The sequence below is a fragment of the Bufo bufo genome, chromosome 3 (assembly GCF_905171765.1).
Source record: "Bufo bufo chromosome 3, aBufBuf1.1, whole genome shotgun sequence".
NCBI classification, from domain to species: domain Eukaryota; kingdom Metazoa; phylum Chordata; class Amphibia; order Anura; family Bufonidae; genus Bufo; species Bufo bufo.
In genome coordinates, this window is record NC_053391.1 from 28,278,088 (window position 1) to 28,302,334 (window position 24,247).

Consider the following 24,247-nt stretch of genomic DNA (forward strand, 5'->3'; position numbering starts at 1 on the left):
CGGAATTTTTTTTATGCCTTCCAAAATATCGAAATTTTGCTGCAATAGCTTAATAAAAGGTGACACCTTTAAAAATCCAAGGGGGGGTCATGTTTAACTCAATATGCTATTTATATGATCACATGCCCTCGTGGGATAGCCTATATAGGAGAGACTGTAAATAAGGTAAAAACTTGTATAAAGGTGGCATCAGAAAAGAGAATGTGGAATTACTGGTTTTACAGCATTTTATGGAAAATAAAACATGTCAGTCAATTAAAGGGCATCTGTCAGCAGATTTCTACCTATGACCGGTTACATGTGCACTTGGCAGCTGAAGGCATCTATGTTGGTCCCATGTTCATAAGTGCCCTGAGAAAAATTAAGTTTTAATACATGCAAATGAGCCTCTAGGAGCAATGGGGGCATTACCGTTACACTTAGAGGCTCAGCTCTAAACATTGCTTGTTACTGTATACCCTTTTTGGTGCAATAAAGAAGAATTTAGGATTTTGGATGCTGAGGCTGTAGTTTCTTCTGGGCCTGCCGCCCATGTGTCTGACAAGGAGGCCCGTCTCCGCCCCTCGAAGAGTCACCACTAGCCTGTTGTTTCTGACAGCGAGTAGAAAACTCCACAGAAGTAACAGCAGCGGCCGATACAGTTTGTGGAACACAATTAAACACAATTAGGTTTTTTCAAGTGCTGCGCCAACCAGATGCACACCAGCAAATGCATACTCACCATCTTAACAACCAGATTAGGTTGTATCTGGACTGTGCCCTTTCTTTGGCACATACCCTGTTCCCTGACCCCATGGACTTCTGGCTCAGCAGATTGGACTAGTGGTGCTATTGGTGTACTGTTTTGTCCAAACTCCAGTGTACTGTCAGAGAAGGTATTCTGCGCGGCAGGTGGCTTCGCCACACGCAAAGTGACCAAAATTGTTGTCAGCAAGTGTACAGTATATAGCATTACATAAATGAAAAAGCATCAGGCATAGATCGGTGAAGACTTTCACACACCTCTGTCTGAGTCCGATGAATAGATCGGCCATTGCTGACAGTGGCGATCCATCACTGGCCCAATGATACCACTGGTGCTGACTGCATGTCAATCATGTTCCATACTGTATTGCTGCAGCTGCTATTCTCCCTAGTGCCACTACTACTATCCCTACGCAGCAGCACATCTACTGCCTTGTCTGTTAGGTTCCATACTGTACTGCAGCTGCCACAGCTAATACTGCTACTATTACTACCTCTACACAGCCAGACATCTCCTGTCTATTTCTTTACTGTACTGTTACTGCCTCTACTAATGCCACTACTACTACCCCTACACAGCCACACATCTCCTGTCCGTCAGGTTCCATGCTATACCGTTGCTGCCACAGCTAAAACTCCTGCTACTACCCATATACAGCCGCAGAATTCCTACCATACTGTACTGCTGATGCTCCAAAAACATGGATACATTGTGGACTGCTTGTTCAGAACAAGCAAATACTTTTTCCAATACTACCATCTGTGTACAAAGATGGGCAGGCATCTGACCCCATTAATGCATTATTGTTCAGAACAAGCCACTGATTTTTCTTAGGCCTCATGCACACGACCGTTTTTTTTTGCAGTCCGCAAAAATGGGTTCCGTGATCGGTGTCCGTTTTTTCTTCTGTGGGTCTTCCTTGATTTTTGGAATGATCCACGAACATGAAGGAAAAAGTCGTTTTGGTGTCTGCCTGGCTGTGCGGAGCCAAACGGATCCGTCCTGACTTACAATGCAAGTCAATGGGAACGGATCCGTTTGACGTTGACACAATATGGTGCAATTGCAAACGGATCCGTCCCCCATTGACTTTCAATGTAAAGTCAGGAGTCCCTATTATACCATCGGATCAGAGTTTTCTCCAATCCGATGGTATATTTTAACTTGAAGCGTCACCATGGGAACGCCTCTATGTTAGAATATACCATCGGATTTGAGTTATATCGTGAAAACTCAGATCCGACAGTATATTCTAACACAGAGGCGTTCCCATAGTGATGAGGACCCTTCAAGTTAGAATGTACTAAGAACTGTGGACATGACTGCCCCCTGCTGCCTGGCAGCACCCGATCTCTTACAGGGGGCTGTGATCCGCACAATTAACCCCTCAGGTGCCGCACCTGAGGGGTTAATTGTGCGTCTCATAGCCCCCTTTAAGAGAACAGCTGCCGCCAGGCAGCAGGGGCCAGACCCCCCTCCCTCCCCAGTTTTAAATTCATTGGTGGCCAGTGCGGCCCCCCCTCCCTCCCTCCCCAGTATTATATTCATTGGTGGCCAGTGCGGCCTCCCCTCCCTTCCCCCTAATTAAACCCCCCCCATCATTGGTGGCAGCGGAGAGTTCCGATCGGAGTCCCAGTTTAATCGCTGGGGCTCCGATCGGTTACCATGGCAGCCAAGACGCTACTGCAGTCCTGGCTGCCATGGTTACTTAGCAATTTTAGAAGCATTATACTTACCTGCGCTTACCGGCGCTCCTCCTACTGGTAAGTGAAAGGTCTGTGCGGCGCATTGCTTATAGCACAGACCTGTCACTTACCAGTAGGAGGAGCGCCCGGCCGGTCACAGACATCGCAGGTAAGTATAATGCTTCTAAAATTGCTAAGTAACCATGGCAGCCAGGACTGCAGTAGCGTCTTGGCTGCCATGGTAACCGATTGGAGCCCCAGCGATTAAACTGGGACTCTGATCGGAACTTTCTGCTGCCACCAATGATGGGGGGGTGTTTTTAATTAGGTGGGGGAGAGGGGAGGCCGCACTGGCCATCAAAGAATATAATACTGGGGAGGGAGGGAGGGGGGCCGCACTGGCCACCGATGAATTTAAAACTGGGGAGGGAGGGGGGTTAGGTGCGGCACCTGAGGGGTTAATTGTGCGGATCACAGCCCCCTGTAAGAGATCGGGTGCTGCCAGGCATGTCCACAGTTCTTAGTATATTCTAACTTGAAGCGTCCCCATCACTATGGGAACGCCTCTGTGTTAGAATATACTGTCGGATATGAGTTTTCACGATGTGAAAACTCAGATCTGAAAAAGCTTTTATGCGACGGATCTGCGGATCCGTCTGTGCGAAAGTAGCCTACGGACACGGATCACTGACACGGATGACAATCTTGTGTGCCTCCGTGTTTTTTCACGGACCCATTGACTTGAATGGGCCCGCGAACCGTTGTCCGTTAAAAAAATAGGACAGGTCCTATTTTTTTGACGGACAGCAAACACGGATCACGGATGCGGATGATAAACGGTGCATTTTCCGAGTTTTCAACGGACCCATTGAATGTCAATGGGTCCGCAGAAAATCATGGAAAACGGAACAACGGACACGGATGCACACAACGGTCGTGTGCATGAGGCCTTATACTGCTGTGCATATATAAACATAGGCAGTCCCCATAATGGGATAATTTTTAGAACGGTTATTCAGACCAAGACATTGCTTCACACACTACCGTGTGTGCATAAACACTGGCAGGCATATGTCTCCAATAATAAATAACATTTGGAATCTTTTTTTATTTTTTTTTATTTTACAAAGCATAACAAATACAGGAGTAGTGTGCAGTAGTGATGGATGAACATCGGCTGGGACTGTTTGCGAATGCGCATTCGCGGCGGGCCCCATTGACTTTAATCGCAGGCGAACCTGAAAAACCTTCAGGTCATATTTGCAGCCACCATATACTTACTAGAAGTGCACAAATAGTCCCACAACATGGACAGTGACATACCAGAGGGGGATCATTGGCAAAAATTCCCACAAAAAATATGTATTTTAATCAGGGGCTATTTTTATGCGTCTTAAAGTGAAACTCTCAAAAATATGCCCTGCTGGAGCCTAGAAAACATTTATTTTAGGCCACGGGAGTATGGGCCCCAAAAATTAGGCATTTACCTGACAGAAAATAACTTGTGATGATGCGGCTGTAGGTTCATTAGGCGGTCACTGGATAAAAATGTTACTGTAGGCCAGTACAGGCCCAAAAAATTAGGCATTCACCTGACAGAAAAGAAAAAGTGATTATGTGGCTGGAGGTACATTAGGCGGTCACTGGATACATTTTTTACTGTAGGCCACTGGAGTAGAGGCCCCAAAAATTAGGCATTCACCTGACAGAAAAGGCCTTTTATGCCGCTGTATATACATAAGACAAGGACCATTCTTGTTCTGGGTGGTGGCGGATATGTGTGGGCTGGCATGAGAAAATTCAATTACACGTGGTCGTCACAGGTGTTGAATTTCTCAGAGATCCATGCCTCATTCATTTTTAGAAACGTGAAGTAGTCCACACTTTCGTGAGCTAGGCGAGTGCGCTTGTTGGTCACAATCCTCCCTGCTGCGCTGAATGTCCTTTCAGACAGGACACTCGCAAGGGGCAAGCCAAGAGTTCCATGGCAAATTGTGCCAGCTCTGGCCACAGGGCAAGCCTGCACACCCAGTAGTCCAGGGGTTCCTCGCTTCTCAGAGCGTCCACATCGGCCATTAACCCGATGTAGTCGGACACCTGTTGGTCTAGGCGTTCCCTGAGGCTGGATCCGGAGGGCGGCTGCCGATGGGTTGGTTGCAAGAATGATCACATATCCGAAGTGACCAACACATCTTCAAACCGCCCTCTTCTTGCATGCGCGTAAGGATTAGTACCTGCACCTGTTTCGCTGTGGGTGGAAATTCCTCTGCCAGCGCCCGCAACAGCAGAATGCAGCATCTCTCGCGGCAAGGCCTGTAAATGCTGCATTCTGCCAGCCCTCTGTGATGCTGGTAACATGCCCGCCATTTTGTGTTTGTACCGGGGGTCTAAGTACGTTGCCACCCAGTACTGGTCCTTGCCCTTTATGCTTTTTATACGGGGACCCTCTTCAAACACTGGAGCATGGAGGCCACCATTTGCACCGAATTGGAAGCGGTGGAGCACCCTGTCTCCTGTCGTCCTCAGTCTCCTCCACCCAGCCACGGAAAACACCAGGGATCCCCTAAAGCCTGCTCTTCTTGCTCCTCCTCCTCCCTCCAGCCGCCATCCTCCTCTGACTCCCCTTTAGACTCCTGCTGACTTGTTTCAGATGGAGTAGCCCCCCATGGGAATTCATTCAGCATTGCGACTTCCCCATCTTCCAGCTCCTGCTCCTCGATGGCTTGATCAATGACACGACGCAATGCAGGCTCCAAAAAGAAGGCGTAAGGTACGATGTCACTGATGGCGCCCTGGCTGCGACTGACCAGTTTGGTGATCTCAACAAATGGCCGCAGAAGTCTGCATGAGTCGCGCATGAGCAGCCACTGGTGTGGTGAAAAGAAACCAAGCTCTCCAGAACCCGTCCTGCTGCAGAGTTCGTACAGGTAGTCGTTAACGGCACGTTGCTGCTGGAGCAGCCTATCAAGAATATATAAGGTGGAGTTCCAGCGAAATCAGACATCTGACGGGCAGGTGGTGTCACCTCTGAACGTCAGCAAGGCGATCCATGGCTGTGTAAGATCTTCTAAAATGGAATATATAGCAAAGAAAAGCAGGCAACACCACCTTCTGGAATAAGCGTGGAAAAGTGGAAATACTCTTTGGAATATTTATTCAGAGATATCACACATATAAAAATGGCCAATATAATGATATAAAATACACTAAAACATATCAGTTACAATAATACACTGAATAAAAACAATTGATAAGGAAGTGGTCTCCTAAAATAATGTCACATGAGATGAATTGCGGCAGAGAGTTGTAAAAATTATTTTTGCCAAATAGGACTGTCTCTGTGAGACTCTTACCGCTCAATAGTCCCGATGTCTAAGGTAGACTTCCACAGAGCGGTGGAGAGGTGTAATCACCAGAACCCTGGACGCTGGATGTTGAACAAGCGTGCAGTAAGTAGTCACACGTCGGTGCAGGATACAGACACCGGAGCGCAGGACGCTGAGTGCTGAATATTCAACTTGGAGGGCGTGCTCTCAGTCAGGTGATCCTATGCAAATGGATCAGATGTTCTGATCAGCTGACAAGCATCGCCCAATCACGTACCGCTCAGGTCCTTGTACCAAAGGTCACTAGGCACAGCGTCAATCCAGGTCCTCAAATTGCAATATTGGTGGATAATATTACGAGTGTAAATACTCTTTGTCCACGGGATCTTTCGTACTTTGGGTTCGGACCAGTACTGGATATGAAGGTTGCGTAGTCCGCTAGACGCGTTTCGAGGCCTCCTGCCTCTTCCTCAGTAGCTACCAGACTGCGCTCTTTCAGACATTATATAGGATGCATAATTAAAATCATTCATACAACCTGTGTTCAGGTTAAGACCCACTGAATCATGGGTTGTATTCTAAAAACATGGAGTGGATTATAAAATGAATACTAATATGGAGACAGACATAGTAACAATCATTACATAAAATACAATAAAATATATGTACATTTTCTTTTCGCGTATCTATTGGAGTACCAATAAATTACCAATACAATAATATTCAATAATATTCACACAGCTCCCTCATAGCATTGCCAAAATAGATCTCAATACACACATGTATTTCCTGTGCGTTTTTTCATTTTCATATATACACATGCGTTTCTTGTGCGTTTTTTCATTGCATAGCCCACATAGCATTGCCAAAATAGATCCTAATGCACTCATGCATTTCCTGTGCGTTTTTTCACTCCCACATGCTCGCATGCGTTTCTTGTGTGTTTTTTTTCGTTCTCATATGCACACATGCGTTTCTCAAACTTCAACAAAACATAGTCATATAGTTGTTCAACAGGGAAAATACCATCTATATATACTTTCATATATTTATTCAGCAAAAAATGTTATTTTACCGAAAAATTTCCTGCTGAAAAAATTCTTTTTATTCATTTTATTCATTCATTGTAGATATAGTGATGCCTGGGAGCAAGGGGAGACCAGGGTGCTAGACAAAAGACAGCTAACCCTGATATCACACCCTGGTCTCCCCTTGCTCCCAGGCATCACTATATCTACAATGAATGAATAAAATGAATAAAAAGAATTTTTTCAGCAGGAAATTTTTCGGTAAAATAACATTTTTTGCTGAATAAATATATGAAAGTATATATAGATGGTATTTTCCCTGTTGAACAACTATATGACTATGTTTTGTTGAAGTTTGAGAAACGCATGTGTGCATATGAGAACGAAAAAAAACACACAAGAAACGCATGCGAGCATGTGGGAGTGAAAAAACGCACAGGAAATGCATGAGTGCATTAGGATCTATTTTGGCAATGCTATGTGGGCTATGCAATGAAAAAACGCACAAGAAACGCATGTGTATATATGAAAATGAAAAAATGCACAGGAAATACATGTGTGTATTGAGATCTATTTTGGCAATGCTATGAGGGAGCTGTGTGAATATTATTGAATATTATTGTATTGGTAATTTATTGGTACTCCAATAGATACGCGAAAAGAAAATGTACATATATTTTATTGTATTTTATGTAATGATTGTTACTATGTCTGTCTCCATGTTAGTATTCATTTTATAATCCACTCCATGTTTTTAGAATACAACCCATGATTCAGTGGGTCTTAACCTGAACACAGGTTGTATGAATGATTTTAATTATGCATCCTATATAATGTCTGAAAGAGCGCAGTCTGGTAGCTACTGAGGAAGAGGCAGGAGGCCTCGAAACGCGTCTAGCGGACTACGCAACCTTCATATCCAGTACTGGTCCGGACCCAAAGTACGAAAGATCCCGTGGACAAAGAGTATTTACACTCGTAATATTATCCACCAATATTGCAATTTGAGGACCTGGATTGACGCTGTGCCTAGTGACCTTTGGTACAAGGACCTGAGCGGTACGTGATTGGGCGATGCTTGTCAGCTGATCAGAACATCTGATCCATTTGCATAGGATCACCTGACTGAGAGCACGCCCTCCAAGTTGAATATTCAGCACTCAGCGTCCTGCGCTCCGGTGTCTGTATCCTGCACCGACGTGTGACTACTTACTGCACGCTTGTTCAACATCCAGCGTCCAGGATTCTGGTGATTACACCTCTCCACCGCTCTGTGGAAGTCTACCTTAGACATCGGGACTATTGAGCGGTAAGAGTCTCACAGAGACAGTCCTATTTGGCAAAAATAATTTTTACAACTCTCTGCCGCAATTCATCTCATGTGACATTATTTTAGGAGACCACTTCCTTATCAATTGTTTTTATTCAGTGTATTATTGTAACTGATATGTTTTAGTGTATTTTATATCATTATATTGGCCATTTTTATATGTGTGATATCTCTGAATAAATATTCCAAAGAGTATTTCCACTTTTCCACGCTTATTCCAGAAGGTGGTGTTGCCTGCTTTTCTTTGCTATATATTTCATTTTCTTAATTGGGTGAGTGACCCAATTAGCAGTGAACCCACCGCTATCCGTTCATTTCAAGTGTTGAGCCTCCCTACCTTGTCTTTTTCTGCCATCTTCTAAAATGGCCAGAGATTTTCCTGGCCTGCCGCAAGACGTCCTGGACCCGAGGTATTTGGCAACGAATCGATGCACGACTAAGTTCCCGACATGTGCCATGTGCCATGGTAGTGTGTCATTTTTGCCCTGATTCAGCACGCTCAGCAAATTGGCACCATTGTCGCACACCACTTTACCAACTGTCAAATTGAGCGGGGTTAGCCACTGATCAGCCTGTGACTGAAGAGCTGAAAGCTTTGGGTCGTTGTCCAGTTGCAACACCTATCTTCTATTGAGCTTCAGCTGGTGGACAGATGGCTTTAAGTTCTTCTCAAAATGTCTAGATAAACTTGGGAATTCATTTTTCCTTCGATGATAGCAATCCGTCCAGGCCCTGACGCAGCAAAGCAGTCCCAAACCATGATGCCCCCACCACCATACTTCACAGTTGGGATGAGGTTTTGATGTTGGTGTGCGGTGCCTCTTTTTCTCCACACATAGTGTTGTGCGTTTCTTCCAAACAACTTAACTTTGGTTTCATCTGTCCACAGAATATTTTGCCAGTACTGCTGTGGAACATCCTGGTGCTCTTGTGCAAACTGTAATGTGCAGCAATGTTTTTTTGGAAAGCAGTGGCTTCCTCTGTGGTATCCTCCCATGAAATCCATTCTTGTTTAGTGTTTTACGTATCGTAGATTCGCTAACAAGGATGTTAGCATATGCCAGAGACTTTTGTAAGTCTTTAGCTGACACTCTAGGATTCTTCTTCACCTCATTGAGCAGTCTGCGTTGTGCTCTTGCAGTCATCTTTACAGGACGGCCACTCCTAGGGAGAGTAGCAGCAGTGCTGAACTTACTATATTTATAGACAATTCGTCTTACCGTGGACTGATGAAGAGCAAGGCTTTTGGAGATACTTTTATAACCCTTTCCAGCTTTATGCAAGTCAACAATTCTTAATCGTAGGTCTTCTGAGAGCTCTTTTGTGCGAGGCATCATTCACATCAGGCAATGCTTCTTGTGAAAAGCAAACCCAGAACTGGTGTGTGTTTTTTATAGGGCAGGGCAGCTGTAACAAACACCTCCAATCTCATCTCATTTATTGGACTCCAGTTGGCTGACACCTCACTCCAATTAGCTCTTGGAGATGTCATTAGTCTAGGGGTTCACATACATTTTCCACCTGCACTGTGAATGTTTACATGGTGTGTTCATTAAAAACATGGTAACATTTAATTCTTTGTGTGTTACTAGTTTAAGCAGACTGTGATTGTCTATTGTTGTGACTTAGATGAAGATCAGATCACATTTTATGACCAATTTGTGCAGAAATCCATATCATTCCAAAGGGTTCACATACTTTTTATTGCAACTGTATATAGCTGCGGTATCGCAGCAGAACCGCACACAACTGCTGCACAATACAAATGCACTATGATATACTTTCTATGTTAGAAAGTATATTATAAGTATATCACACCCCTCAGTATATCACACCTATCGATAGCACAACTATACCAGTGCTTAAAAAGACTTTTGTGGCCCTATTAGCTAGAGTTTGGTGTCCCTAACAGCCTGTCCATGCTCCACAAAGCAACCTCTCCCTACATTGGCAAAACACAATGTAAAATGGCTGCCAGATCGGGTTCTGTTATAGGGTGGAGGTGTGTCCATGTGCTGAAACCTCTCAATTGGCTGTCCTGTCCCACCTGATGGATGTGTCATGGGTCAAAGTTTGGCACAATGCAAAATAAAATGTCGCCGGTGGACGTCGCCATATGTTTGCATGTTCGGCGAATCGCGATGCGCAAAGTTCGCTGCAAAACGACCGCTGGGTGAACCGCAAGGCCATCTCTAGTGTGCAGAGTGTTTTTAAACAGGCTGTTTGTTACTATCGGCAAACATGCATTTACTCCTAACTAAATATGTCATTTTGACAGTACTAATGATGTCTTTGTGTTAAAGACCCCTTGAAAGGGGTTGGTTAAAGTCCTAAGAGACCTGAGAATGTCATACACAACTTTCAATAGGCAATGTGAGCTCTTTCGATTCAGGTCAAATTTATTTGTGCCTGAATCAAATCTTTTGACCAATTCATGGGGCCCATGAACTATAGATCTGGTTTCATGTAACCTTCACTCTGAAGCTGCATTTTCACTGCAATTTGTTTTTTGATCATTATAACTTCTGCGCAGTATTTCTTTGGACATTTTGTATCACATTGTCCCAGTGCTTAGGGATAAGATAGAATGCAAATTATTAATAATAGTGACCATGGAGGATCGCATTTCTCTATACACAGACGATGCCCTCTTTTTTATAGATAATACAGAAATAACTCTCCCAAGAATTATTCGGATGGTTAAACTATTTGGTGAGGTATCAGGCCTAGACATAAACCGGTCGAAGACAATTTTGATGCCATTAGATCCGGTCTCCCAGAAGGAGTCCTCGATTACCCAGCTAGATGTCATTGACACTTTTAAATACTTGGGTATGATTATATCTCCCAAGGTTGAAAATTGTGTTCAACTCAATCTGATCCCATTGATAACAAAAATTAGGGCAAAAATAGGGATTTGGTTGAGACTTCCTTTATCTAGGGCTGATCGAGTTTCACTGGTCAAGATGGTGATTCTTCCCCAAATCCTCTATGTCCTTAGGAATACACCTATCTGGAAAGAGGATAAATATTTTAAACTTATGGAAAGAATAATCAATGACCTAGTTTGGGGAAGGAAACGTGTGCGCCTCAAACTGGAATATTTATATAAACCTTTGGAGCAGGGGGGATTAAATATCCCCTACTTCAAAGGTTACTTTATTGCCGCTCAGCTATGGACGTGCCATGAATGGCAAAATAGTACTTTCTTAAGTAGGTTAGTGAGAAGCTCCTCGCATAATAACATATTTACGCTTTTGGAATCCGGGTTATTGATTAATAGAGACCAGGGCCATGAAGAGACTATAAAATCACTACTGAAAATCTGGGCGACCACTAGAGTTTGGTTGGGGGTAAAGGGATCACTTGCATTCACGCCTCTTTGGCATAATATTCACTTACAGACCCTAGAGGGTATAGCAATGGATCAATTTTGGCAAAAGAATGGGATTCTTCATATTACACAGGTTGTTAAGGATAGAGAGATTAAGTCGTTTGTGGAACTATCACATATTATAGTGAATCTTTCATGGCTTAGGTATTTTCAGCTTCGGTCGGCACTTTTTAGTTTGAATGATAAATCACTCTTAGAAATAGATAATACTTATCCGTTAAATGGGTGGGTAGGGAATATACCACAAAGAATGAAGATTTCAAATATATATAAATTATTACGTCACGTTTTGGTGAGACACAATCGCCGGGACAAAGGGCCTGGGAGATGGACTGCCCAAATATACAATCGGTAGGGTGAGGAAGCATTTTTTCTACTTCTACTTACTATTTCATAACTTTAATCATGTTTTAATACAGTTCGATATTTATCACAGATTATATGTTACTCCCTTTTGGTTAAATAAGTGTGGATTAAGAGATACCTCTAAATGCCCTAGGTGTGATACTGTAGGTGCGGATTATCTGCACATGATCTGGGCATGCCCAGAACTGGGAGCCTATTGGAATGGTATTAACAATCTCCTCACCCATAAATTAAAAATACGGATTCCTCTTGAGCCACAACTGTTTCTACTGAATGAGTTTTCTTCACTAGGTAGTCATAAATATAAAAAGATCCTGCTAGGTAGTTAAGGGTAAAGTGGTATTAATTAGATTAAGCTTGAAGTTTCTTTGTGTATTGGAAAAAAAAAAAATCAAAATAAAAATAAATACTGCAACAAACAAAAAAGAAAAGAAAGGGAAGGGAAAAGGAGAAAAAAGAAAAAAAGAAAAGAGAAGTGGATCAAGATATGGGGTTTTAATACTCTGACAGTATATTTTTAGTTCCAATAAAAAAAATAAAAAATAAAAATGCTGAGAGTTAAACCTCCACAAATCTGATATTGATGACCCATCCTGAAGAAAGGCCATCAATATACTGAAAGCATAAAACCCCGTTAAGGGTTTTCCAGGAGTAATATATTGATAGGTCATTAATATCAGATTGGTGGCCTATCCTCAGGCTCCCCCACCAACCATCTATTTGAATGGGTTGCAGCACTCAGACTAGAGCTGCAACCCTCTCACAGCATACCAAGCAAAGTGCTGTACATTGTATAGTGGCTGTGCTTATTATTGCAGCCCAGGTCCATTGGTTTGAATGGGATTGAGCTTGCACTTAGGTCACATGACCAATGAACATCACTGGCATAGGAAGAGGCCACAGCGAAGAAACTGTGCCCCACAGCCTCTTCAAAAAGCGGACTGGTCGGGATGGTGGGAGGTCAATATTGGTGACCTGTGCTGAGAATAGACCATCAATATTTTACTCCAGGAAAGGAAAATCCCTTTAATGGCAGATACCTATGAAAAGCTCTAGAACCATTAATGGTGGAATGTGAATGTGGCAGAATATTATTACTACCTTTCGTGGTAACTAGGCTGATTACTGAAAAAAATATATGCTAACAAGGTTGCTGGAATTATTAGCTAATCAGTTCAGCATTCTAATGATCCATGTTAGTCCCGCTCTCATTTTGGGTCCATTCACACGTCCGTTGTTTCTTTCCTGATCTGTTCCGTTTTTTGCGAAACAGATCTGGACCAGATCTGGACCCATTCATCTTCAATGGGTCCTGAAAAAAAATCAGACATTGAGCTGTCCGTTTTTTTTCAGGACCCATTGAAAATGAATGGGTCCTGATCTGGTCCAGATCTGTTCCGCAAAAAACGGAACAGATCAGGAAAGAAACAACGGATGTGTTAATGGACCCTACCCTAAGGAGACTTTGCTCCTAATAATCTCATACAGGCCAGTTCTGATCAAAATAATTCCTAGACGTAACAAACAGGAAATGGACTTAGGGCACTTTCACACTTGTGTCATTGGATTCTGGCAGGCAGTTCTGTCGCCGGAACTGCCTGCCGGATCCGGCAATCTGTATGCAAACGGATACTATTTGTAAACAGATCCGGATGCATATCCGTCTCACAAATGCATTGCAATATCAGATCCGTCTATTCGGTTGTCATCCGGAAAAACGGATCTGGTATTTATATTTTTCACATTTTTAAAGGTTTGCGTATGCGCAGACTGCAAAACCAGATCCGTTTTTCTGGATCACTTGGGGTTGGATCCATGCATTCAATGGAAATAATGCCGAATCCGGCATTTCCGGCAAGTGTTCCGTCCAAAAACCGTACAGTGACTTAACTGAAGACATCCTGATGCATAGTTAACGGATTGCTCCCCATTCAGAATGCATTAGGATAAAACTGATCAGTTTTTTTCCGGTATTGAGCCCCTAGGACGGAACTCAATACCGGAAAAGTTTAACGCAAGTGTAAAAGTACCCTTAGAGTAAATGTGAATATTAAATCCTCCAACTCTCGGAATTCAGAAAAAGATCAGCAGATAACTACTCAGTTGGCAGTTTATAAGGGAAGAATAAAACACAAGATTTATGAAAGGCTCTCACCATCCATTGACCCCGATATGAGGTTTTCAGGTTCACCCTTCGTTCCACCACAACTTTCCTGCAAGAAACCCACATTAAGGACATATGGAAAATGAAGAAGGACCATAGTTCATCTTATATCCAGAAAAAGGTTTAAAACCCCTACAAGACATGAATGAATATGGAATAAAAGGAGAATGATTGTCTTGAGCGCTGATCAGACAGGATCCACATTCAACCAAGTATTTTACACATCAACAGAAATGTTTAATATTGCTGAATGAAACAATCTGAGCAGATCCTGAAGTGGACAGCGGTGCTCATTAACATTATTCAGCAACATCACAGCTTTTTAAGCAGTTGAAGGACATTGTGTTATCATTGGGTTAATTATTTATACTGCAGGAATTTACATACATGTAAAAAGGGCTGTCTCATTACACACCCTATCACCAGAATAGGGGATAAGTGTCTGATCGGTAGAGGTCAGTGTGTTGGGGCCTGCACCGAACATGAGAACAAGGTGTCCCATTCACCTGTTTGAATAGAGCGGCAGGTCCTGCTGTCCTGGAATAAATCTTGCACTGGAACGACACAGCTCTGTCTAGTGTTTCATGGACAGAGCTGGTGACTGCAGCACTGCTCCCGATCAAGTGAACGGAAGAAGCTCTGTAAGAACGAACTCCATCTTATTTGGAATAGCCTATCAAGCAGGGCTTTGGGGTGATGGACCCCCACCAATCTGATATTGATGTCCTATCCCGAGGGTTGGTCATCAATATAAAAAATCACAAAAAAAAACTCATCATTGACAAGTGCATGTATAATAAACAAAACCATTTGCAGCCACTATCTACCACAGTCAACTATACTTCATTGCTGGACAAGTCTACTGGAAAGTGTTGTTACCACAATCTATAGGGGATTTTCAGAAATCTCACCTGACGATCCAGTGGGGAATTCTGCTTTTCCTCTGGACAATCCCAAGAAAATATAGGATGGGGAAATCTCTCTGGTGGATTTCTCCTACTGGACTCATCTATAGGAAATAACCCCAGCAACTGAATACATTGTCTATATGTGATGATGAGATGATGGGTGAATCTAGGTGATCCTCAAACCTGGTTTCCTCTATAATGAAGGAAGGTCTCCTCTTACCTGGTGATTTGAGGGGCTGGTGATCCTTCATCAGGACATCCTTGTACAGATCCTTGTGTCCTTCTAAATACTCCCACTCCTCCATGGAGAAATAGACAGCGACATCCTGACACCTTATAGGAACCTGACACACACAATCATACAGTCATCCTCCAGACATCTCCTTGGCGTTATAGTATAATGTCCCAGCATTCCCAGCAGCGCTCACCTCTCCGGTCAGCAGCTCAGTGATCCTGTTGGTAAGTTCTTGGATCTTCTGCTCATGTATCAATGAATGAGGTGGAGGCTCGGTGATGGCTCCCGGGTTCCTGCTCCATTCTCCTGACACATTGGGTGTCACACACTCACCAGACGACTTCTTCACTACTGTGTAATCCTGTGTATGGGGAGACACTAATCACTACATGTATTCTTTACCTTTCCAGTCATTTACCTGTATTATTAATAGAGATAAGAGTGATGTCACGTGAGACTCTCACCTCTCCTGTTATCAAGTAGATGATCTCCAGGGTGAGGTCTAATATCCTCGCAGCCATGTGGTTTCTGTCCGTGTCCATCCTTGGTGGGTTTTTGATGGAAAGCACCATCGTCTTCCAAAAGAAAACTTCACCTGTGTAAGTCCTGTATCTAAGGAACAAGGAGCATTTAGTTCAAACTCATATTTTGGGAACTTTTTACATGAAGAATAGCACCTAACTGGCAACTTTTGAAGCCACTAATGCAACTTGCAGAGCAGCAATTTCCAGTGCAGCTCAAAGGGAGGTCCTCGGAGGCTTTCACAGCACTCAGGAAATTTGCAAACTCTTTCAGAAGGTCTCCCCTTTTTCATGGATTCTCCTAGACATTTTTGAGACAGTTGGCACTACTGCCCCTGTTTAATTCACAGTACATAATTGGCACCTTTAACTATTGGTCCCCATAGGTATAGGAGAGCCTATTGTTTATACACATATCATTTTATTGATTTTGTAAATTCATTTATCCTCACTGGTTGTTACTCATTACACTTTAAATATTGCCCGTTACATGTTACTTTTAATGGCTTGAGGTACTAAGATCTGGGCCAGTGCACTTGACAACATTTACCAGTCCATGTCCTTTTGAAGTGAACTGCTATTATCCCTATAATTGGGAATAATAAAGGACTACAAATAATATGTATTGAAAGTGATGGAACTATTGAGGTGAGGTCGCCATGAAGTACTGTTATAAAATCAATATGAGGGGTGACCTACTCTTCTTTACAGGGTAGTAGACAGCATAGATTTACCACCTTCCTGGATCACTTATCACCCGCAGAGTCATATATTCTTATTATCCATACTGAAGATGATTATCCCACGGATAGATCCCAAGCATCCCAGATCTGGCAGGGCAGACGGTTTCAGCATGTCTCAAGGTCAACTGTATATAAATCTTGAGGGGCGCAGGTCCAGTTGAATACCATAGTGAAGCAGGGAGAGCCATCAGCTCTCTCCTCCACCATTTTCCGGCCTGTGCATGCTGCAGCAGACAGGTGGGAAGCAGTCACATCTTTGCACCAGCTGCGCTGAGCAGGAGAGAGCACAAGCCGGGGAATAATGTTCTTCATTCATCAGGGGAACAGTGAGTATTGTTATTTTTTTTTCTTAAAATTATAGGGGCTTTCCTCTTTGTAGACGAAAACTAATGGGTAGCACCATTGTGAGGGCAAAACTAAAGGGTCATTCTTACTCTGAGGGGGGTACTTAGAGGGGCACTGAGAGGGCATTCTACTGTAAAGAGAGTATATTAAGGTATTAAGGGAGCATTCTACTGTGAAGGGTCACTACAAGGGCATAAAGGCTGCATTAGTGGCATGGCTTAGTGTAATAAAACTGAAGCGGAGCATGTTATAAGTTGGAAGGTTCGGCTCCTCCACCAGTCCTCCAAATGTACTATATCTCCAAGGTCTATTTACTGAATATATAGTATTATAATAAAAGTCCTTATAACATGTAATAGCTCCTTATTTCATCAGACATAAAAGAGAACAAACAGCATAAGCTTATTATCATGTTCCATGTCGGCTGACAAGTAGTACTAGAAAAAGAGTCATCACACTGACCCTGCACATCAGGTCATGCCAACTGAGTTGATTAAACAGTATCTAGAACATCGCACAGTATTTACCTAAGACAAGAGTCTTCCAAAATGGGCTCTGAAACAAGGAGCTGGTCACAGGAACTGCACAGGGTTCCACAGACAGGTAGATTTATAAGTAGTCCATATAAAAGAATATTGTGTTCCAAATACAGGAAGCTTGTGTTCCAAATACAGGAAGTTTGTGTTCCATAAACAGGAAGCACCATGTGTTCCAAATACAGGAAGTTTGTGTTCCACAGACAGGAAGCACCATGTGTTCCAAATACAGGAAGTTTGTGTTCCATAAACAGGAAGCACCATGTGTTCCAAATGCAGGAAGTTTGTGTTCCACAGACAGGAAGTACCATGTGTTCCAAATACAGGAAGTTTGTGTTCCACAGACAGGAAGTACCATGTTTTCCAAATAAAGGAAGTTTGTGTTCCACATACAGGAAGTACCATGTGTTCCAAATACAGGAAGTTTGTGTTCCACAGACAGGAAGCACCATGTGTTCCAAATACAGGAAGTTTGTGTTCCACAGACAGGAAGTACCATGTGTTCCAAATACAGGAAGTTTGTGTTCCACAGACAGGAAGCACAATGTGTTCCAACTACAGGAAGTTTGTGTTCCACAGACAGGAAATGTCATATGCCTCAAAACACTCCTTATGGGAGTATTTAATGTTTTCAGATATAATTTAACCAACATCGAAGTTAGCATGAAAAGGTTCCCATACACCCTCAACAGCTGTAGAGTAAATGTTTATCTATTGCCTGAACGAAAGGAACCTTCTTCAAGATTGACTTTCTCGATCCTTCTTTCTAACAACCACATTAGTCAGGGGAGAGGCAGGAGGTCCTTTTACACATCACCAGGTTCGGCCAATGAAAATTCTTAAGTTTTTAAGGAAAGGGTTTTCATTTTGTTTATCTAGTACCCCTAGGGTTGCCACCCAGCCAGTAATTTACTGCACCTGCTGGTGCCAGTATTTTTTTTTCTACCGGCGATAATAATTGCCAGTATTTTCCTATAAGGACTGTTACTAATGAGCACTTTCAATGTGGGGTGCTTATTAGTACAGCCTTTAACTCCCGCCCCCTCCCCCACTTGTGTTAAAAAAGGGAAAAAAAACTCCCCTCATCCACTTTCTTGCACTGCGGGGAACACTTGCTGCTGACTAGATGTGAAGGACAGGACCTGCAAGACATCATCACGCTGGAGCGCAGGTCCTGTCCTGAGCTTCCAGTGAGCAGCGAGTGTTAACAGCAGCGCCATCAAATGGAGGAGGTGAGTTTTGTTTTTGTTTTTTAATAGAGAAGGGGGCATTTGTAATTCTGGGGGGCACTAATGGAGGCATTAATATTAACTGGGGGGCTCTAAAAGGGTTATTACTATTACTGGGGGGCTCTAAAAGGGTTATTACTATTACTGGGGGGCACTAATTGGGGCATTACTAATTCTGGGGGGCACTTATGGGGGCATTACTAATACTGGGAGGCTTTAATGGAGCATTATTAATACTGGAGGGCGCTAATGGGGCATTGTTAATTTTGGGGAGCACTAATTGGAGAATTAATATTACTGAGGGGCGTTAATGGGGGCATTATTAATTCTGGAGGGAAATAATGGAATAATGGGAGCATTAATATTACTGGGGGGCTCTAATGGGGCACTATTAATTCTGGGGGCACTAATGGAGGCAGTCATTTTAATGGGGGCATTATTAATACTGGGAGCCACATAATAACAACTTAACACCCATGTGTTAAGCCATGCCTCCCACAACCATACCCCATTTGGGGTGTGGCTTAACCTGGTCTGTATTTTTGTTAGGAAAGGTGGCAACCCTAAGTTAAATCCCAGGCCGATTTTTGCAAATCTGACATGTGTCACTTTATGTGGTAACTTTGGAACGTATTTACTTATCCAAGCCATTCCAAGATTGTTTTCTTGTGACACATTGTACTTCATGACAGTGGTAAATTTGAGCCGATATACAGTCAGGTCCATAAATATTGGGACATCGACACAATTCTAAAATTTTTGGCTCTATAGACCACCACAATAGATTTGAAATGAAACAAACAAGATGTGCTTTAACTGCAGACTGTCAGCTTTAATTTGAGGGTATTTACATCCAAATCAGGTGAACGGTGCAGGAATTACAACAGTTTGCATATGTGCCTCCCACTTGTTAAGGGACCAAAATTAATGGGACAGAATAATAATCATAAATCAAACTTTCACTTTTTAATACTTGGTGGCAAATCCTTTGCAGTCAATTACAGCCTGAAGTCTGGAACGCATAGACATCACCGGACGCTGGGTTTAATCCCTGGTGATGCTCTGCCAGGCCTCTACTGCAACTGTCTTCAGTTCCTGCTTGTTCTTGGGGCATTTTCCCTTCAGTTTTGTCTTCAGCAAGTGAAATGCATGCTTAATCGGATTCAGGTCCGGTGATTGACTTGGCCATTGCATAACATTCCACTGCTTTCCCTTAAAAAACTCTTTGGTTGCTTTTGCAGTATGCTTTGGGTCATTGTCCATCTGCACTGTGAAGCGCCGTCCAATGAGTTCTCAAGCATTTGGCTGAATATGAGCAGATGATATTGCCCGAAACACTTCAGAAGTCATCCTGCTGCTTTTGTCAGCAGTCACATCATCAATAAATACAAGAGAACCAGTTCCATTGGCAGCCATACATGCCCACGCCATGACAGTACCACCACCATGCTTCACTGATGAGGTGGTATGCTTAGGATCATGAGCAGTTCCTTTCCTTCTCCATACTCTTATCTTCCCATCACTCTGGTACAAGTTGATCTTGGTCTCATCTGTCCATAGGATGTTGTTCCAGAACTGTGAAGGCTTTCTTAGATGTTGTTTGACAAACTCTAATCTGGCCTTCCTGTTTTAGAGGCTTACCAATGGTTTACATCTTGTGGTGAACCCTCTGTATTCACTCTGGTGAACTCTTGATTGTTGACTTTGACACACATACACCTACCTCCTGGAGAGTGTTCTTGATCTGGCCAAATGTTGTGAAGGGTGTTTTTTTCACCAGGGAAAGAATTCTTCGGTCATCCACCACAGTTGTTTTCCGTGGTCTTCCCGGTCTTTTGGTGTTGCTGAGCTCACCGGTGCGTTCCTTCTTTTTAAGAATGTTCCAAACAGTTGTTTTGGCCAGGCCTAATGTTTTTGCTATCTCTCTGATGGGTTTGTTTTGTTTTTTTCAGCCTAATGATGGCTTGCTTCACTGATAGTGACAGCTCTTTGGATCTCATCTTGAGAGTGGTCAGCAACAGATTCTAAATGCAAATAGCACACTTGAAATAAACTCTGGACCTTTTATCTGCTCATTGTAATTGGGATAATGAGGGAATAACACACACCTGGCCATGGAACAGCTGAGAAGCCAATTGTCCCATTACTTTTGGTCCCTTAACAAGTGGAAGGCACATATTCAAACTGTTGTAATTCCTGCACCGTTCACCTGATTTGGATGTAAATAGCCTCACATTAAAGCTGACAGTCTGCAGGTAAAGCACATCTTGTTTGTTTCATTTCAAATCCATTGTGGTGGTGTATAGAGCCAAAAATGTTACAATTGTGTCGATGTCCCAATATTTATGGACCTGACTGTATTTCACCATTATTTATAAAATAATCCTAAATTTGAATTTTTCTACTTTTAAAACAGATATTAATTCCATATAAAATTGTTATCAGACATCATTCTCCATATGTCTGCTTTATGTTGGCATAATTTTGTAAATGTCATTTTATTTTTTTAGGATATTAGAAGACTTAGAAGTTTAGAAGCCATTTTTAAAATTTTCAACAAAATTTCCAAAACCATTTTTTAAGCACCAATTCAGTTATAAAATGCGGGCTTATGTAATAGAAACCACCCATAAATGACCCTATTTTATAAACTATACCGCTCAAGTTATTCAAAACTGATGTTACAAACTTTGTTAACCCTTGAGGTGTTCCACAAGAATTAAAGGAAAATGGAGGTGAAATTTTTTCTTGCAACACAGCAAGGGTTAACAGAAAAAAAAGTTCAATATACATTACTCTGATTCTGCAGTTTACAGAAATACCCCATATGTGGTGGTAAACTGCTGGCAGGGCACATGGCAATGGTCAGAAGGGAAAGGAGCGCCATATGGATTTTGGCAGCAGATTTTGTTAGAATGGTTTTTAGGCACCATTTTGTATTTAAAGAGACCCTGACGTACCCCTACAGTGGAAACCCTCAAAAAGTGATCCCATTTTGGAAACGACACCCCTTAAAGAATATATTACGGGGTGTAATGAGCTTTTTAACCCCCAAGCTTTTTATGGAATTTGGAAACCCTTGGGTGTGAAAATGAAAAGTTTCATTTCTTCCAATAAAATGTTGTTTTAGCCCCAATTTTTTTCATTTTTACAAGGGGTAACAGGAGAAAAAGCACCCCATAATTTGTTACCCATTTTCTCCTGAATACGACAACACCCCATATGTTGTGGTAAACTGCTGTGGGGGCACATGGAAGAATTTAGAACAGAAGGAGCGCCATATGGCTTTTGCAGCGCAGATTTTGATGGATCGGTTTATAGGTACTATTGGTTTTTATTTTTTTGTGATTGTCTTATGTGGGGGCTCATTTTTTGCGTGATGAGGTGACGTTTTCATTAGTACCATTTTGGGGTACATAAGACTTTTTGATCGCTTGGTATTACACTCTTTGTGAGGCAAGGTGAGGCATAGTTTTTATTTTTTTTATTTCTTACAGCGTTCACCTGAGGGGCCATCTCATGTGATATTTTATAGAGCACGTTGTTACAGATGTGATAATACCTATTATGTCTATCATTTTTATTTTTGTTAAGTTTTACACAGTGAAAGTCTTTTTGAACAGAGTAAAATTTAGTTTTTGTGTTACCATTCTCTGAGAGCCATAGTTTTTTATTGGCCGATTGTCTTAGGTAGGATCAAATTTTTTGGGGATGAGATGACGGTTTGATTGGTACCATGTTGGGCTCAATGAACCTTTTTGATCGCTTGGTATTACACTTTTTATGAGGCAAGGTGACCAGAAAATGACTGTTTTGGCACTGTTTTTATATTTTTTTTCTACGGTGTTCACCTGACGGGGTGGATCATGTGATATTTTTACAGAGCCGGTCGATACGGATGCGGTGATACCTAATATGTCAACTTTTTTCTTGTTCCTTTTTTCTTTCAATTTTTTGTTTACTTTATTTTGGGAAAAGGACGCTTTTTTTTAACTTGAAACTTCGATTTTTTTTGTTAAACTTTTTTTTTATTACTTCTTTTTTCCTTTATTTTTTTGTCCCACTCTGGGACTTTTGGGGGTCTGATCCCCTTTACAATGCATTACAATACAATACATGGGTAATGCATGGGGCTGGATCTCACAGGCTTACATGAAAGGCAGCCACGATGCCTAAGGAAGGCAACGGGCTTTTGTCTAAGCCATCGAGTCCCCGTCACAGCAGTGCGGGGACCCGGTGGACACCCGGCAGGATACCGTACATGCCGCGGAAGTGCAAGGGTTAATGCATTGGCATCTGAGTTTTTATCAATGCATACAGCAGGGGTCCGGCTATCAGTGACTGCCGAACCTCTGCAGCTGATCGGGCGCTGGTATCCTACGGGTTAATATGCTCCTTGTTGTCACTAATGATTATAAAAATTATACGCTATACGTTGAATTGGAAGATGTCAGTCTAATCACAGAAGATCCAATTCTTTTTCACAGAAGAGAATCTGTCAGCAGGATCAAGCAGGCATACTGCCTGGTGTAGTTGATCCTGCTGATTAACACACTGACTGGATGCTATACCTAAAACGCACAACCAACCATTGTTCATTAACCTTATCTAAACAGAAGATCCTCTGTGCTGCCTCAAGTGTCTCAATGTTCCAGTCCCTGCAGTGTTTACATCCTGCGCTGTATGGACATGGTCACATGCTATGCTGCAGCAAATAACTGGCTTCAGTGGTGATGTGTTCAGTCGTTGGCTGCAGTGGAGTATGTGACTATGCCCATGCTGTGCTATGCTCACTTATATAGCGCGAACATATTCCGCAGAGTTTTACAGACATTAGCATCATGCGATGGGGCTCACAATCTAAGGTCCCTATCAGTAAGTCTTTGGAGTGTGGGTGGAAACCCATGCAAGCACTTGGTCGGATTTGAACCCAGGACCCCAGCACTGCAAGGTAACAGTGCTAACTACTGAGCTACTGTGCTGCCCAAGAGAGACAGGCGGCTGGCACTTTTGAAAAACGTATTATTCCTGGAGGAATCCTTTTACCCTTAGGCTCCCGGCGTCGAGGGTCTTTAAATATGGCACCAGCTCGCTGTTTCAAACAGCAGAGGCCCACAGCCAATGTCTGCAACTGGCAATAATGTCGATCACAGACATTTAACCCTTTAGATGCCATGGCTATGTGGTGAGACACCACCACCATAGCCCCTCCACTCGAGTTGGAGAAATTATTTTCTCATCCATTCCCAGACCTTACCAAGGCGCAGCCATTCTTGGCATCGGATCAGGAAGAGGAGGTAGCAACGGCCGCCACCCAGCGGTCTGACAACAGTACTCAGATCAGCCCAAGGAGGGTGGTCCCCGCTGTTGCTGCCTACTCCGAGATCTCTAATGTCAGTGGAGGTGAAGGTGACAATGATGATGTCTTGATGGACGTCACGTGAGTGCCCACAAGAGAGGAAGAGGAGGGGAGTTCAGAGGGAGAGACGGAGCAGCAGAAAGGGAAGGAGGAGAAGCAGACAGAGCTTGCAGGGCACAGGAGGCAAAAAGCAGACTGCAAATGTATCTGGAGCGAGCCATCCACCATGCACAGTTACATCTGGCGCTCCCAGGACGCCGGCACATAGCTCCACAGTGTGGGGTTTTTTAACGTGTCAGCTGCTGACAATAGTGTTGCCATCTGCAGCCTGTG

The 24,247-nt window shown here is 42.9% G+C and overlaps 1 protein-coding gene across 1 annotated transcript in view; it reads right to left on the reverse strand.

Annotated features, from left to right (window-relative positions):
- LOC120994418 (zinc finger protein 182-like) overlaps window positions 1-17,441 on the reverse strand; it is a 668,524-nt gene extending 651,083 nt beyond the window's left edge. Inside the window, exons 1-4 of the mRNA XM_040422965.1 lie at window positions 17,318-17,441; window positions 15,646-15,793; window positions 15,375-15,542; window positions 15,167-15,290 (exon numbers count right to left, since the gene is read on the reverse strand). Coding sequence (XP_040278899.1) covers window positions 15,167-15,290; window positions 15,375-15,542; window positions 15,646-15,753 — 400 coding nt within the window. The 5' untranslated portion in view covers window positions 15,754-15,793; window positions 17,318-17,441. The remainder of the gene's footprint in view (window positions 1-15,166; window positions 15,291-15,374; window positions 15,543-15,645; window positions 15,794-17,317) is intronic.
- Between the last annotated feature and the right edge of the window lie 6,806 nt (window positions 17,442-24,247).